Here is a 14,683-nt window from a genome sequence, read left to right on the forward strand (position 1 = left end):
AAACGGTGTCGACCACAAAACGACGCTCATAAACTACCACCTACTCAACGATGAAGGCTGTTTTGTGGTTCGATTTGGGGGGGGGGCACACGCTGGCACCACCGTGTCAGCTGCCAATGAGCCGGTGCATTGTAGGGAAAAGAAGATGGCGGGAGCCGTGTGAGATAAATTCCGAACCGAAAAGAATGAACCTTCGCACACACACACCACAGGTGTCAATCTCGACCAACCGTCCCACACTGACAGGGGTGGGGGGGGGGGGGGTATTGCTGCTCATGATCTTGTAACCATTTGCCGTGCTTTTGTTGCTATTCGTGCGCATTTTACGCCAATCGCAACCACCCGTGCAATCCCCTTTTCGTGGACGGGTTGATGTACAAGGAGCAGCAAACTGCATCAAAGAACATCACACTTCATTACGTGCGCTACGATACGGTTGCCCATCATGATTCGCCTCGCCTCGCCACACACACACACACACACACATACCAGGCCAACACAACGTCGAAATTGCTTCTTGTCACGAAACTTGCCCCCTCTTCTACCCACCAGCACCGCTCGTTTCGCCTTAGTTTGGGGGTGTTGTTTGCGTGAAAAGTGTCTGAAAAACATCGGCCAATCTTTTTGGCACTCGCATCGATGCGAACAACTTCATTAGTGCGGTAAAATGCACTTCTTGCCCTTTTTTCCCACGCGTGTGCACACACCCAGCAGCCTGCTTGTGAAGGTTAACGATCTTAGCAGGGTCGCACACATCACTCTTTGCTGCCAAATGTTGAGCATTGCGGCACGCCCTGCCGGACGGATGGATTCATCATTATCGTATCGTGTGCACGTGCACCGGGAATCATTTAGGGTTGAATCGGCAAAACATCCTCCTCGTCAGCAGCTCTGCCGTATGTGGAAGAATTCGGGCCGAGATCATATCGGCAAACGGCGCACAGCGTGCAATATTAAGTTTCCACGTTGAGCTGTACGCTGAGCTGGGTTGCACATACTGGACCGACCCAAGGACCCCAAGGATAGTGATAACAGGCACACTTCTTTGATCACGTTCTGATGATCTAATAAAAGTGTCACAGTTTCTTTTACCTTATTATGCAGAGTTTGGGACATGTTCGGTGCTGTAGGAGCTCGCAGGTGCGGACGTTGCCGAAAGCGTTCCCCGGGGATAGTTTTACTTAATTGGACAACATGCAGATGGTGCTCCTTGGGGACGGGGCACAATTTCCACACGAAACATACTTGGGTCGATTATCTAAGCATTTAGTGCTGACAACTTTTTTTGTGAAATTAAGCATGATATTATAGTTGTTTTGCAAAGCTTGTCGCTTGTTTCTCTTTGAAGCTCTTCAACCTTATATTAAATCCCAAATAACTCAATTTTTCCCAACGACTTGATGTTCAAGGAAAATCTAGCAAAACATGTAATGACTTGTTAAGCGAAAATTGTATTTTTTGTTAGTTTATTCTTCAAATTACGCTAGCGATTACGTCCCCATTACTCGTATAAGCTTCAACATGGGTAGATTATGTAAATTGCGTGGAAGATTTTATCAAAATCAACGTGTGGCCTCGTCATGTAAACAGCAATTATTTTAATAGTCTTTCTTATCTCAAATTATGTTGAATGTAATGGTCTGATAAATTCAATCATGAGGATCAACATGTTTGTCCTTTTCTCATCATTGTTTCATATGATTGTTCCTTCATGTCAGTGCATATTATAAAACAACCTTTGCGGTTAATTTATTGTTTTGTCACTGATTGCTACACATCAGTAAGTTCTAAAAGAGTCGAATTATGCCCGTCCAGTTTGTAAGGATAAGCACTTTGTACAGTGGCGTGAAAAATGCAAATAAACGCCCATACATAAGTAGTTGATTTTATTGTAAGGGGGTTTTGTGTCGTTCATGGAGTCAAAAAATGAATAAAAACTCTGTCTGCTAGGTCTTCAAATTATGCTAGAGCTTAATAAATCTACATTTCAACGCCGAGAGGAGATGGTGAGTCCTCAGCAAATCATCAAGTCGATCTCTTCATACAAATCCCCGTCCATCATGGCGACCCCAAAGTAATAGACAAAATAATCCCAGACAGTCAGTAAGTCCTAGTCACCTTGGTTTGGATAAAAAGTAGAACTAGATTAGGTAGAAGGTGACCATTGACAAGAAGCTTAACTTAGAACGAAGCGATAATGGCAGCTAGATATTACATTGTACAACCGATGTGAAATTCTTTTACCAACACTTGTCATACTTTGTGAAACTTGAGCATCTCTACAACTATGGGCTATTACGAAAAAAATACCAAACGACTCGATGTTTAGCACATAACGGTTAAGGTTATGTCTGTCATCTAGTCACTTACTCATTGCATTCGCATAATCGAGACCCTCAACCATCTCGAACGGTTCAATTCGACTGTGTACGCCACTGCACTGCCCAAACTAGTTCGCCCCTCCCCGAGTCACTATCGCAAACATTACCCCGTCCTTCCAGCGCGCCACTAGCGGACACTAAAAACTAAGTGCAAATTGGCAGCTGAACGCTGATTACTTTTGTCAATAAAATCATTCCCATCAGCGATCGCTTCCCGGGTGCATGCCAACGTGCCACCGCGCTCTGCTGCACTCTGCTGCAAAAAAGATCCGAGCGTGCCGACGGTTGATTGTTCTGGAAGCTGTGTGTGTGTGTGTGTGTGTGTGTGCTAAAACTACTAAAACGAGCGGACCGAAATAGTACATTTCCCCTGCTCTCAATTCCGTTTCTGCTGCACCGAGAGCTGCCTATAAAATATGGTAATCTTTACAGCAAAACTTTCCACTCTGCTGTCACGCAGACTCCTCGCCCCCCCTCGAAACGGACCGATGGTCACGTACCGTCGTGTTGAGTGGAAAACTTTAATTTCCTTTTCCAGCACTCACAGCTCACGCACGTTTGATCAGACGGACAAGAAAGACGGACAAGGCCGTCGGTTTTGCGGGAATTTAATATAACCAAACGCCCACGACAAAACTCTCAAGTGTTAGCGGGAAAAGGTTGTAGCATTTCTCGTTCAGCAAAGCAATTCAACAGCAACAACTGTGGCAACAAATTTAAACCCGCAAGCAAAAAGGGACATATACATTCCACTTTCACCCGCTTGTTCCGTTTTTCATTCCTTAAAAAGGTTAAAAGTGTTTTTTTTTCGAAACGGGAAAATCCCTCCCGTCAATTGTGCCATACGTCACGGGCAACTGACGAGAAGGATGGAAATGTGCCCGAAAAAATGAAAGCGACCCTCACTGTGGGACTCCGATCGATCGTTCCACCCTCAGACCTCCCCGCCCCAAGATTGCGTTATTTTCGATCGGATTCGGCACTTTTGGCACTTCGGGGCCGCCAAGTGATACGTTGTTTACTATTTACCCTCGTGCACCCTGGTGTCTCAACAGAATCAGCACGAAGCGAAAAACGGAAGGTTGATGCGTACCACCCACCAGATCTTACACACGCTGCCACCACCACTCCCGTTCATCATCGTAAATCTCTCTGTCGTCATCCCGGGGCATCATATCATTTGCTGCTAGCGAAAGGGCACGCTTCCGAGATACAACGCGCAAAAGATCCAACTACCACACCACCGGAGCCGAAGAATACGATACGTTAAAACACTCAACGCACACTGCTCGCAACGCTTAAGCCTCAGTGCCAGCGTACCGAACACGCTCGAACGAGCTCCCGCGCGGCACCACACACCACCGCCAGCCTCCGGCTGCTGCCTCATCCGTCCACCGGCACGGCACCGCAGATACGTTGTTCGCAGCTAATAATCTTAATCATTCCCGGCAGCGATTTATTTAGGCGCGTCGGCCACACAAACATGGCGCATTAACCAACGCCAAGTGGCAGCCGCTTTTAAAACCACCCCTAGTGCTCTCTGCTGTTTATATATACGAGCACCAGCACGCCAGTGAATGAGTGAATGAGGCATTAAGTGCTAAATAAAATAATCAATAAAACCCATTCGTCTCCCGTACCGTGGTACGGCATCGCTTATCTGTGAAAAAAATGCAAATTACCACCCACGCATCTAACACACATCTGGGGCCAACTCTGTGGAGTGAAACACACACACACACGCACGCAGATACATGGGGAACTTAATGGGGAACCGGCAATGGTTGAGTTTTTGCTCCATCCGCAATCGAAGATCCTCGGTAATTCCGAATCGGATTTTCAATATCAATTAATTAAAAGCACAGATAATATTATGCCAATAGACGGATAGCACCATGATGATGATGATGATGATGATGATAGCGCTGGTCCCAACGTCGCCAACATTCAATCCTTTGCAAATTTACCGTCCCACGCCATTGTGTTCGAGCACAGACGGGTTTTGCTTCCAAACCAAACCATTAAAATCTCGACCGATTCTCCGCACCGAGAGGACTTGTCAAATATTTGCCGTTCGATAAAACCCGTGAAATGAAGCAAACCCAACCCCACAGACAGATCTCAAAAATCAACAATAAAAAAATACCACTCAGACACCACGCATACACACACACACACACACATCATTTTAAACCTTCCGCTTTTCCGCACTTTGCTGTGCTAACCAGCTGTCGGTAGAGATTAAGGGACAATGAATGGGCAAATATCGAACCCGCTCTTCCTCTTTTTCTCCTCCCCGGGTTAATGTCCTCGGGCGTCTTGCCCGTCGGAGACAAATTATCTTAAGCCGCAAACGATCCTACGTGCGGAATATAATTTGCACCCGCGCTCGATTACTTTGAGGCGCACGGAGGAGAGATGCGTGGAAGAAAGATGGTTTGAGTCGTAGCGGGTAAGTTCTCGGCCGGGGCAAATGGCCCTGGGTACGGTAAGACTCCCACACTCTCTCTTCCCACCGAGAAGATGGAAAACGGAAAGGTTTTAAGTGCAAAGTTTTCGGGCCGTTCTGGTGTTCATTTCAAACTGTCCTTGCCGCCCGTGGTGGAAGTACGTAGAAAGGGACACGTCAGGGTGTATGTTTGCGGTTCCAACACACACACACACCTGAACCGTGAACCGATGTCACCCAAACTTTACGAGCCCACTTACGAGCACTACCGCCCGCTTTCCACTCTTCCCCTGGACCGGCAGTCGGCAACCCAACGCTACGGGACGGTTTAAGTGCTAATGAAAACGACCCCGCGTTGGCGGGAATTGACGGGCTGCCGACCGTACGTTTCGTGCATTATGAGGGGTAAACAATTTGTTCGGCTAGTTGGGAGGGGTTTCGGTCTCGTGCGAATTACTTGCCAGCCAAGTTTGCAGTCTGTAAATATGGGACTACTATATTGTACAACTTGTTCAATTCAACTACCATACGGTGTTCGGTATGTGACCCACTTTCTTATCCGGAACCTGCCAATTCTTTCACGCTTCGTTGCTTCCCGTATCTGCAAATGTACGCTGAACTTTTGTGGACAGCCTAAAGGGCTTTTATTGCTTGAACGAACCGGTATCATGACTTCGCAAGCACGCCTGTACTAAAACCTTATAGCTAACGTTCAATTTCCTTTCTTTTCCTTTTCCAGAAAGCCTGAAAACTGTCCAACCACTCGCGTTCCCTGTAGCGATCGGGCAGCGGTTCTCTTAGTGTAGCGAAACCAGCTGGTCAAATCGGTCCAGGACCTGCATGCGCTGAGTGTGACAGGCCGCGGCGACACTCACCGTCGTGGCCATCGGCGCAAAAGCGAAACCTTCCCCCACCCCGCGTCTCACCATCATGGGTGTAATTCTGCAAAACTTTAGCCAGCCGGGCGCGAGGTACAGCCCCGACCAGGTGCCCGAACCACCACCGCCACCCGCCGCCCCATCACCGTCGACGTACCGCGAGCTCGACATACTGCTGCGGAACGAGGGCTCCATTCCGGCCGTGTCCCTCGCCGGCCTAACCGCAACGCTCGGGCTGGACAGCAATGGCGAGCTGCTCGGGGCGAGCTACGGTGCGAACGGGTCCGATCTGTCCGAGCTGATCGACGGCTGCCCCAAACCGGACGACACGCTCTACCCGACCATGTTCGGCATCGATCTGGCCGTGCCACAGTGGGAAGCGATCGGTACGGCCCTCATCCTGACGCTCATCATCATCATCACGATCGTCGGCAACATCCTCGTCATACTGAGCGTGTTCACGTACAAGCCGCTCCGGATCGTGCAGAACTTCTTCATCGTGTCGCTGGCGGTGGCGGACCTGACGGTGGCCATACTCGTCCTGCCGCTCAACGTCGCCTACTCGCTGCTCGGCCGGTGGGAGTTCGGCATCCACGTGTGCAAGATGTGGCTCACCTCGGACGTGCTGTGCTGTACCGCCTCGATCCTGAACCTGTGCGCGATCGCGCTCGACCGCTACTGGGCGATCACCGATCCGATCAACTACGCCCAGAAGCGGACGCTCGAGCGGGTGCTGGCGCTGATCGCGGGCGTCTGGGTGCTGTCGCTGGTGATCAGCTCGCCGCCGCTGATCGGGTGGAACGACTGGCCGGAGGAGTTTTCCAGCGAGTTCCCGTGTCAATTAACGAGCAACCAGGGCTACGTGATCTACTCGTCGCTCGGCTCGTTCTTCATCCCGCTCGCCATCATGACGATCGTGTACATCGAAATCTACATCGCGACGCGGCGCCGGCTGCGCGAGCGGGCGCAAGCGTCCAAAATCAACACGCTCGCGTCGCGCAGCATCGGCATGGTGGCTGGCAATGGGGAGAAGGAGCTTACCACGACCCACCACCAGCAGCAGCAGCACCAGCAGCAGCACCAACACCACCACCAGCCACACCACCACCAGGACGGGCACGCGATCCAGCACGACCAGGAGTCGATCAGCAGCGAAACGAACAACCACAACGAACAAACCGACACGGGCAGCGGCGGCCCAGTGCTGGCGGGCAGCAAGCCCAGCAAAAAGGGCCCCCTCCGGTTCGGCGGCTACCTCGGGCGGGCGCTGGGCGGGGCGGCCGGCCGCAACCGCAAAAAGCAACACCACCGGAAGCGGCCGGGGGACGGCCCGGCGGAGGAGGAGGACGGCCGGCTGCACCGGCTGGCGGCTAGCGCGCTGCATCAGCGCGAGGACGACTCGGTGACGGACAACCCGGACCACTCCGGGTCGGGCGACAGTGGTGGGGGCGGCAAGGCGCCGCTGGACGCGGCCCACCCGTCCGCCCTACTGCCCCCCACCGGCAACTGTGATATGACGGGCGGGTCGGCGATGGGGGAGCCGGCCCCGCGGAACGGGGCCAGCAACAACCACCACCAGCGCGAGGTGGGCTTCCACGAGTCGACGGCCGAGCTGATGGTGGTGGCGGCGGCGGCGGCCCCACCCACGACCCGGCTCGGCGGCCGGCTCAAGCAGTCGTTCCGCAAGCCGGGCGGCATCAACCAGTTCATCGAGGAGAAGCAGAAGATCTCGCTGTCGAAGGAGCGGCGCGCGGCCCGGACGCTCGGCATCATTATGGGCGTGTTTGTCGTCTGCTGGCTGCCGTTCTTCCTGATGTACGTCATCCTGCCGTTCTGTCCGTCCTGCTGCCCGACGAACAAGCTGATCAACTTCATCACCTGGCTCGGGTACATCAACTCCGCGCTCAACCCGATCATCTACACCATCTTCAACCTGGACTATCGGCGCGCGTTCAAGCGGCTGCTCGGCATTAAGCAGTAGAGAGCGAAAGCGAGGGGTATAGAGCGGGGGGACGAGCCACACAGAGTAGGGGAAAGGGGGGAGCATTCACTTCCGGGGAAAATCAGTTCACTGTTGCGGCAAACGGTGTCCACTTGACGTGCTTCTCTGCCGTCAAAGCAATGCTGTACAAAACGGGATCGGGAAAGGCGAGAAAAGTGGCATTTAAAAAACCCCAACACACACACACACACACACACAGACACGTACACACTCATCAGCAAATGACCTACAAATTACCCTCACCCAGTGCAGGCGGGGCAAAGGGCGGTACCGGAATTCACTCGTCAAGTCGGCCCACTAAGTGGGACGGTGCTCGAAAGCTTTTATGTACGGCAACGACTAGCGGAACTATTAACCGTCCTCATCGCATCTCATCCATCCATCCGTAAGTGTCCCTTTTTGTGCTACCAACCCCCCAAGTCCCTTCTCACTGTTTCCCCTACCCATCACCCACGCTCTGTATTGTGTAGTTCTCGCAAAAAGCAACCAGCACCAAAGTGGGTTGTTGGTAAAAGCTTTTCATCCTCGCTCGCTATTGATTTTTATCTTTCGCCCTCTTTTTGCGGTGCTTTCGGTTTGCTAATTAATCTACGCACTGTTTTTCTTCTTCTGGGCCTCGTTCATTTATTGTGCTGCCTTTCCGGGGAGGGTGAAAGTAAGTAGTGAACCGGCAACATGAGGGAGAGCACTCCAAAAAAAAAAAAACAGCACTCTCCATGCAAACAATAAAAAGACAAAAAAAGAGCTTCATCCCTTTGTCTTAAAGCTTTTCAACTGCGCGATACACCTCGCTTTCAACCAAAGCTTCCGCGAGTTTTGTTCTTGCACTGTTTTTACACATTTTTTTTTTTGTTGTTTACTCGCGTTCAAGGGATTTTGCCAATTGTGTTCATTCATTCCATTCAGACGGGCGGATGTGGTGATGAAACTTCAAGCCGGCAGAGAGTCAGAGAGAGATATAGTCCCGTTCCGGACCGTCCTCTGCCTTTTATACCCGGAAGTCGGCGATATCCCGCTTGTATGCCCGTATCCCCAGACCGGTACCCGGTTGCATTCGCTTTCGTCCAGCGCTTTTCCACTCAAAAGTCACCAAAAGGGGGTCGATGGAAGAGAAGGAGTGGAGTGGAGGAGAGGCTGTCACAATTCAAGGCCGGTCCCATTCAACCGGTGTGCTCTTATCTTTGATCGTTTTCGGGCCATTTTGTGCAAGCGCGAGAGTGTCCTTCGCACGGCCCTATCGCGTTACAATATCGCGTTACAAATTGTGAGGAGGGGACAAGCACACGGTCTGTCCTGCCCCCCCCCCCCCCCCCCCTTTGGTTGCAGTTCATCCCCGCTCCATCCATCGTTTTTATTTTTTTTCTCCTATTGAGCCAAACCGCTGCTAAACCACAAACCGGAACCGGACCCGCTGGTAGTCGGTGCTTTTTATACAAACCACACCGCCCTTTTGCGCCCAACTTGTTTGGGCCAACCGGACGCTTCCGACTGCCTTTTCTTTTATTTCGCTCCTTGAGCAACAATCTCCATCCCTCCCAGTTCTACCGACCGTTCGCCGCGGTAACAAGCGCACAACGTTCCCGGGGAGCTGGTATTGTAATCAAACCAATCTTGCCAACAATAAATGCCTCGCTCCGACCAGCCCGCTTTGGTACACTCTAACCGCTTCATCCCGCCCGGTTTTGCGCTTGAGAGTGTAAAGCAAGCGACAAACGGTTCACATCCGGTGGGAAACGGCTGCTTCGGAACGAGCCGCCACTCCTCAGCAACCCCGAGGCTAACTACGTCGGTGTGCTACGACAACAATAACAAGCCACTTTGTACCCGTCACCAAGGGTAGCGCTGGAAAGACACAGCAGCGGTACAACAGCATGTCCATCCTTCCCAGCCAGCCAGCCAGCCCACCGTCTGGCACCAAACCATTGGCACCAAACTCTAGCACGGGGTGCCCCGGGGTGGTCCATTCTTCATCATGCTCGTCGTCGTCGTCAAGGCGAACGCGACGAATCAACCGCCGACGCAGCAGCGGTTGGCGAAAAGAAAAACAGTTTCAAAAACATGACCCCACCTCCCCGTTTCATCGCTTCTTGCCAGGGGAGGAACCATGTGATGGGAGGGTAAAGTTGCATACCGCAATTTCTAACCACCCCTTCCACCTCCAAACAATGGCGGGCGAGCGCAAGCGAGCAAACAGAGCGGGATGTCCCCGCCGCGGAAGAAAACCGGCAGAATTGGGGAAATTCATTTGTATGTTGCTACCGCGCGATACATTCCGCCAACTCCAGGAAACAGAAGAAGAAGACGAAAACAGCAACCGGAAGGTAAGAAAAGGCCCCACTCCTCCTCCTCCTCTTGCCACAACAAGCTACCGCGAAGTAGGGCACTTTGGGGCGCCCGCGATCAGGAACAATCATCGGGGCGCGCGTTTCTGAGAGACGGTTGCGCATCCCAGATGGATGGCAAATGGAAAGTGGAAAACTTTTCCCCCCCCCGTGTCAGCCCGCTTCCGCGCGGTCCGTGTGCGGCTGACAATCTCCGGATCTTTGCGGCGACAAAACGCTCCTGCTAAAACACAATACACTTTCGCTGGGGATGGGGCAGTGTGGCACGAGCGACACAAGGCAGCGCCCTCTAGGCAGGCTGGCTCGGTTGTAAATGCACCATTATTATCTGTTGTATGGTCTCGCATAAAAAAAACCCCCATACAAAACACATATCGCTACACATCATGCGGGCACATATTAGCACATTTTACATGTGTGTGTGTGTGTGTCTGTGTGTCGTAAGAGTACTTAACGTGTTCTGCAGAAATACTACCGCCTACAAAGGGCAGGATACATCCAAAGACGCTTTTCCACGTAATGTTGCTGCGGTTTTAAAGCTTCTTAGCACGCGCGCACACACACACACACACACACACACACACACACACACACACACACACACACACACACACACACACACACACATAATGGAGGATTGTGCAAGACGGTGCGCCGGAGATTACTTCTGCTTTATGTGTGTTTTGTTTTGATTTTGCATAATAATTATTACGTCAAAGGTGCTGTGTTTTGTGCTGAGCACGGGAAGCACGGAAATTAATTACCAAATCCATCCCGCTTCTTTCATTTTCCCGTCGGTGTACAACTTTGCGCCGCTATTTTAACGCCTCCATTAACATATTATTGCTCACGGCGGCAGGGAGGGTAATGCAAGAGAAAACACAATTATTATTAAAACAAAACCTTAACTTCCACAGCAACTGTAGTGGATAACAACTACCAAACAAAGCCAAACAAGTCCTTTGCGTAAAACATTTTTGCTTTGGTTAGTTTCCTGTTCATCATCGCTTTCAAATAAGTTTCTCCGGTCTGCAACTTTCTTCCCTGTCTGACGTTCCCCTCACACCAGCAAACTAGCGAACTAGTTCATTTGCATTCCAATCAGATTCCACCAACCCAAGCAAGACAATAATAGTCTATCGACACTAACACAAAACTATGATTATTATGATTATAATTCTCGCGTCCTGCTTCTCAATCAGATGTGCAGCTGCGTTGCTTCCCAACCCAGTGGCACTTCTCCTTGCATTTCCCCCTTCCCTTCCCGGCGCTTACCCGCTCTTTTCCCCAGCCAAAGAAAATCGAAAAGTCGACTTGCGAAAGTTCTCGCCGACCGACGTGCGCCCACGTGTTGGCTGGTTTACTTTGGCGAAACTTTCCCTGCAGTAGCTTTCACACAGTGGGGGGGAGGAGGGTGTGTGGAACTGGGGTAATCTATTGTTTGTACAGTACGGTCGATCCGTGGACAGGCGAGCGTTGAAGCGAATTGATGTAGAGAAGAAAAAGCAAGAAACTTAGCACACAAAACTTTCACCGGAAGGATGGGAGTTTAGTTTAAATTTAGACGGGCAAAGAGAGGAGGAATAAAAACTACACACCCTTCCTTCCCCTTCAATTCCCGATTGGGTGAACCGTTTTCATCCTTCCTCCCCCCGAAATGGAACAAAATCAAACCACGTGTGCTCGAACCGCTCAAACTTCTGGCTCGATTCGGGTGGGCTGTAAGGATTGTATGGGGAGTCTCTCTGGAGAGGGAGAGAGAGAGAGAGCATCAAACTAAATCAAACATTGAGCCGAATCTTTCGGGGTTCGGGGTCAAAGGAATCTCTAAACTTCTTACCGTAAGCCAAACACAAACGCGACACACACACACACCCGCCCGACCAAAAGCTAACCAAGAAAAAAGCCACACACGTGCCGATATGTGTGCCGATAGTCGTCCTCCAGCAGCTTCTTTTTTCGAGCCCAAAGAGAACCCGCTGGACCCGCTGCCACACATACATATCGGCACACTACCCTGTACCGGGGCCAGCTGGAAGCTCGTTGCAGCAAGACGTTGACGTTAGCAAACGAAGCCATTTCCAACTTCTTTGTACAGCACAAAACGCCACACAACGCCATATTACAGAGCGACAGGAGCGACACACAAAAGGTGACAACTGACTGTTCTGCCCCGAAACCTACGCAGCTCCGCAACGACACACGACATGCGAGACAAACTCGAACACGATAGTTGTCGTCCCACTTTCTTTCACATACAACACACACACACACACGCTTCTTTGCGCTGGAAAAAGTTTGGCGCACAGAACGTGGGCTGAATATTGGGGCAAAACTACACTTTTGTGAACGGTTTCGAAGCCAGACGGAGCAGGGGGGGAAAAGAAAACATAAACGTAGAATTTACCGTGGGTGGTGTGTAAGTGAACGGGGCACACACACACACACACACACCGATGTACAGTAAGAATAGTGTTTTAAAATACTGCTGCTGTCGTTCAGTGCATTCCATCGCTTTCGTTTAGGTCGGATCGACGGGATCGGACAGGGGGGCTGTGGTGCAATGGAAGGATGCACAGAAGCAGCATCAACGGCAGCAGCGATAGGGCTAGCAGTGGCAATGGAAGTAGTTTAAGTAGTACATAGTACCAGTACTAGCAGTGCATGCGAAGAGGATAGTAATTTCATAACGTACCTGTTGCAGTTTCGTTTCAATGCGATGTAGTGGGACTTTTTGTACCTTTCTGTTTAGCGCATTCCGTTTTCATTAACGGCTCCTATGGGTTTTTTTAAAAATGAAATAAGAAGAAGAAGAAGAAATAAACACACACTCATAAACTTACTGTAGAAAAGGGGAGACACATAAAAACACACACAAATTCATCCTCATATCGTTCCGTGGTGGGTCCGGGGCACGGTTTTAAAACTAGACCCCGAGCGCGCCCGCGCGCTTGTGTGTATATTTTTGTACATGTGCATAGCAAACAGAAAAAAAACACACAAAAACACATACACAAAACAAAAAAAGTTCGGGCAAAAAGGGTCCAGAGAATGGAAGCGAAACAGGGATAACTGGAGGGAAGATAAGCGAAGTGAACGAGGAAGTGAGGGAATAAGGGAAATAATTAAACATTTCATCGGTAGCGAGATGAGATGTGGCAACTCTGTAGCTAGTAGTAGTGGCCGTAGCAGTAATCGTAGTCGTAGTAGTAGTAATAACACACACCCAGTTGGCGCATCTTTGCTGCCGCTTTGGGTGGAGCGTTCGCGGGTGAAGAGGCCGGTAACTCATACGAGGGGTCACCCCCTCGTGCCAGGTGCCAGGTGGTACGGTCCGTCGCAATGCGCCACGGTGTGTAAACGTGTTTAATTGGGTAGTGCTAGTGGCGGAACATGCGATTAATCAAACGAATAGATGTGTATAGAGATGAAGTGAGTAGCTGGGGAGGAGGGAACGTTTTTCTTCCCTCCGGTTGTGTGGGGGAAGGTTTTCTTTTAAATACGAAAAAAGCCACAGCATCAGCTTCAGCATGGAAAATTGCTAATGCCGTGCTTATCATTGCTGTACCGTCAAACGGAATACAATTCGGAGTAACTTAGATGTAGAGAAAGAGGCAGAGAGAGAGAGAGAGAGAAAGAGCGAGACAGAGAGATGAAGATGATACAGGAAAAAACAGAAAAAAAAATAAATAAATAACGAAAATCTCTTCGTACATTGCTCTCTGTCGCTCTTCCTCTCGCTCTCTATCCCTCAAAAACTCCATGTGTACATAAATTCAAACGATGTAGAGCCAAGCTGGTTTGATAAATTTAAAAAAAAATGCTAACCATCCTGTAGCAAATGGATGGAAGCAAAACAAAACGAGAAAGACAGAGTGAAAGTCGCGCAAAGAGGAAAATTAGTTAAGCCAGCCAGTGTGTTATCGAACTCTAGATGTGTATCTAATAAATCCAATTCCAAAATTCAAATAAAAGCAAACCCTCTCCAAGAGGTAACAGAAACAGATGGTTCCCCCGCATGGTGGAGGGAGAGAGAGAAAGAGAGAAGAGTAGGAAGCAGCAATTGAAAACATTAAAAAAAAATTGTGCAAAACGGAATGGTTTGGGGGGGGGAAAACATAAAGAAGCAAAATTTACTCTTTACCAACGCATGGCGCGGGTCTGTTGAATGTTTTTGCACCCGTTGCGGCGGAATGCAAGATAAATAATAGTTTAATATCAAAGCGAATAAAGCAACCAAACAAATCAAACAAAACACTCTCACACACACACACACACACACACACCCACACACACACAGCTCGATAAAAATTTAAATAAACAAACACTAAACAAACGATACTATAAACGAGATTAAATCAAATCGGCCAACACAAATCTAAAACTGAAACGTTAAGCAACAAATAGTAAAGCAGAGCAGAATGGCGAACAAATCGAGAGCAAAAAGGGAAGAAACAGCAGGGTGTTTCGCGGAAGAAGAAGAAGAAGAAGAAGCAACAAAAAAACGCTGCCTAGTTTTAGTTCAATTTGCAATAAAGAATCTGTTTGAACAAAATGTAAATTACGAATCGTGCCACCCCAACCACTTAATGGTCCGATCGATCCGAAACTCCAACAGTGCTTGCAAGGTG

General features: G+C 49.9%; 1 protein-coding gene across 9 annotated transcripts in view; it reads left to right on the plus strand.

Annotated features, from left to right (window-relative positions):
• Positions 1-13,863, plus strand: part of LOC121588067 (octopamine receptor) — a 29,399-nt gene extending 15,536 nt beyond the window's left edge. For all 9 annotated transcript variants that reach the window (XM_041905602.1, XM_041905601.1, XM_041905609.1 and 6 more), the window contains exon 3: positions 5,570-13,863. In XM_041905602.1, the coding sequence (XP_041761536.1) occupies positions 5,761-7,689 (1,929 nt within the window). In that variant the 5' untranslated portion in view covers positions 5,570-5,760 and the 3' untranslated portion in view covers positions 7,690-13,863. The remainder of the gene's footprint in view (positions 1-5,569) is intronic.
• The last annotated feature ends 820 nt before the right edge of the window (positions 13,864-14,683 follow it).

This window comes from Anopheles merus, chromosome 2R (genome assembly GCF_017562075.2).
Source record: "Anopheles merus strain MAF chromosome 2R, AmerM5.1, whole genome shotgun sequence".
Taxonomy (NCBI): Eukaryota; Metazoa; Arthropoda; class Insecta; order Diptera; family Culicidae; genus Anopheles; species Anopheles merus.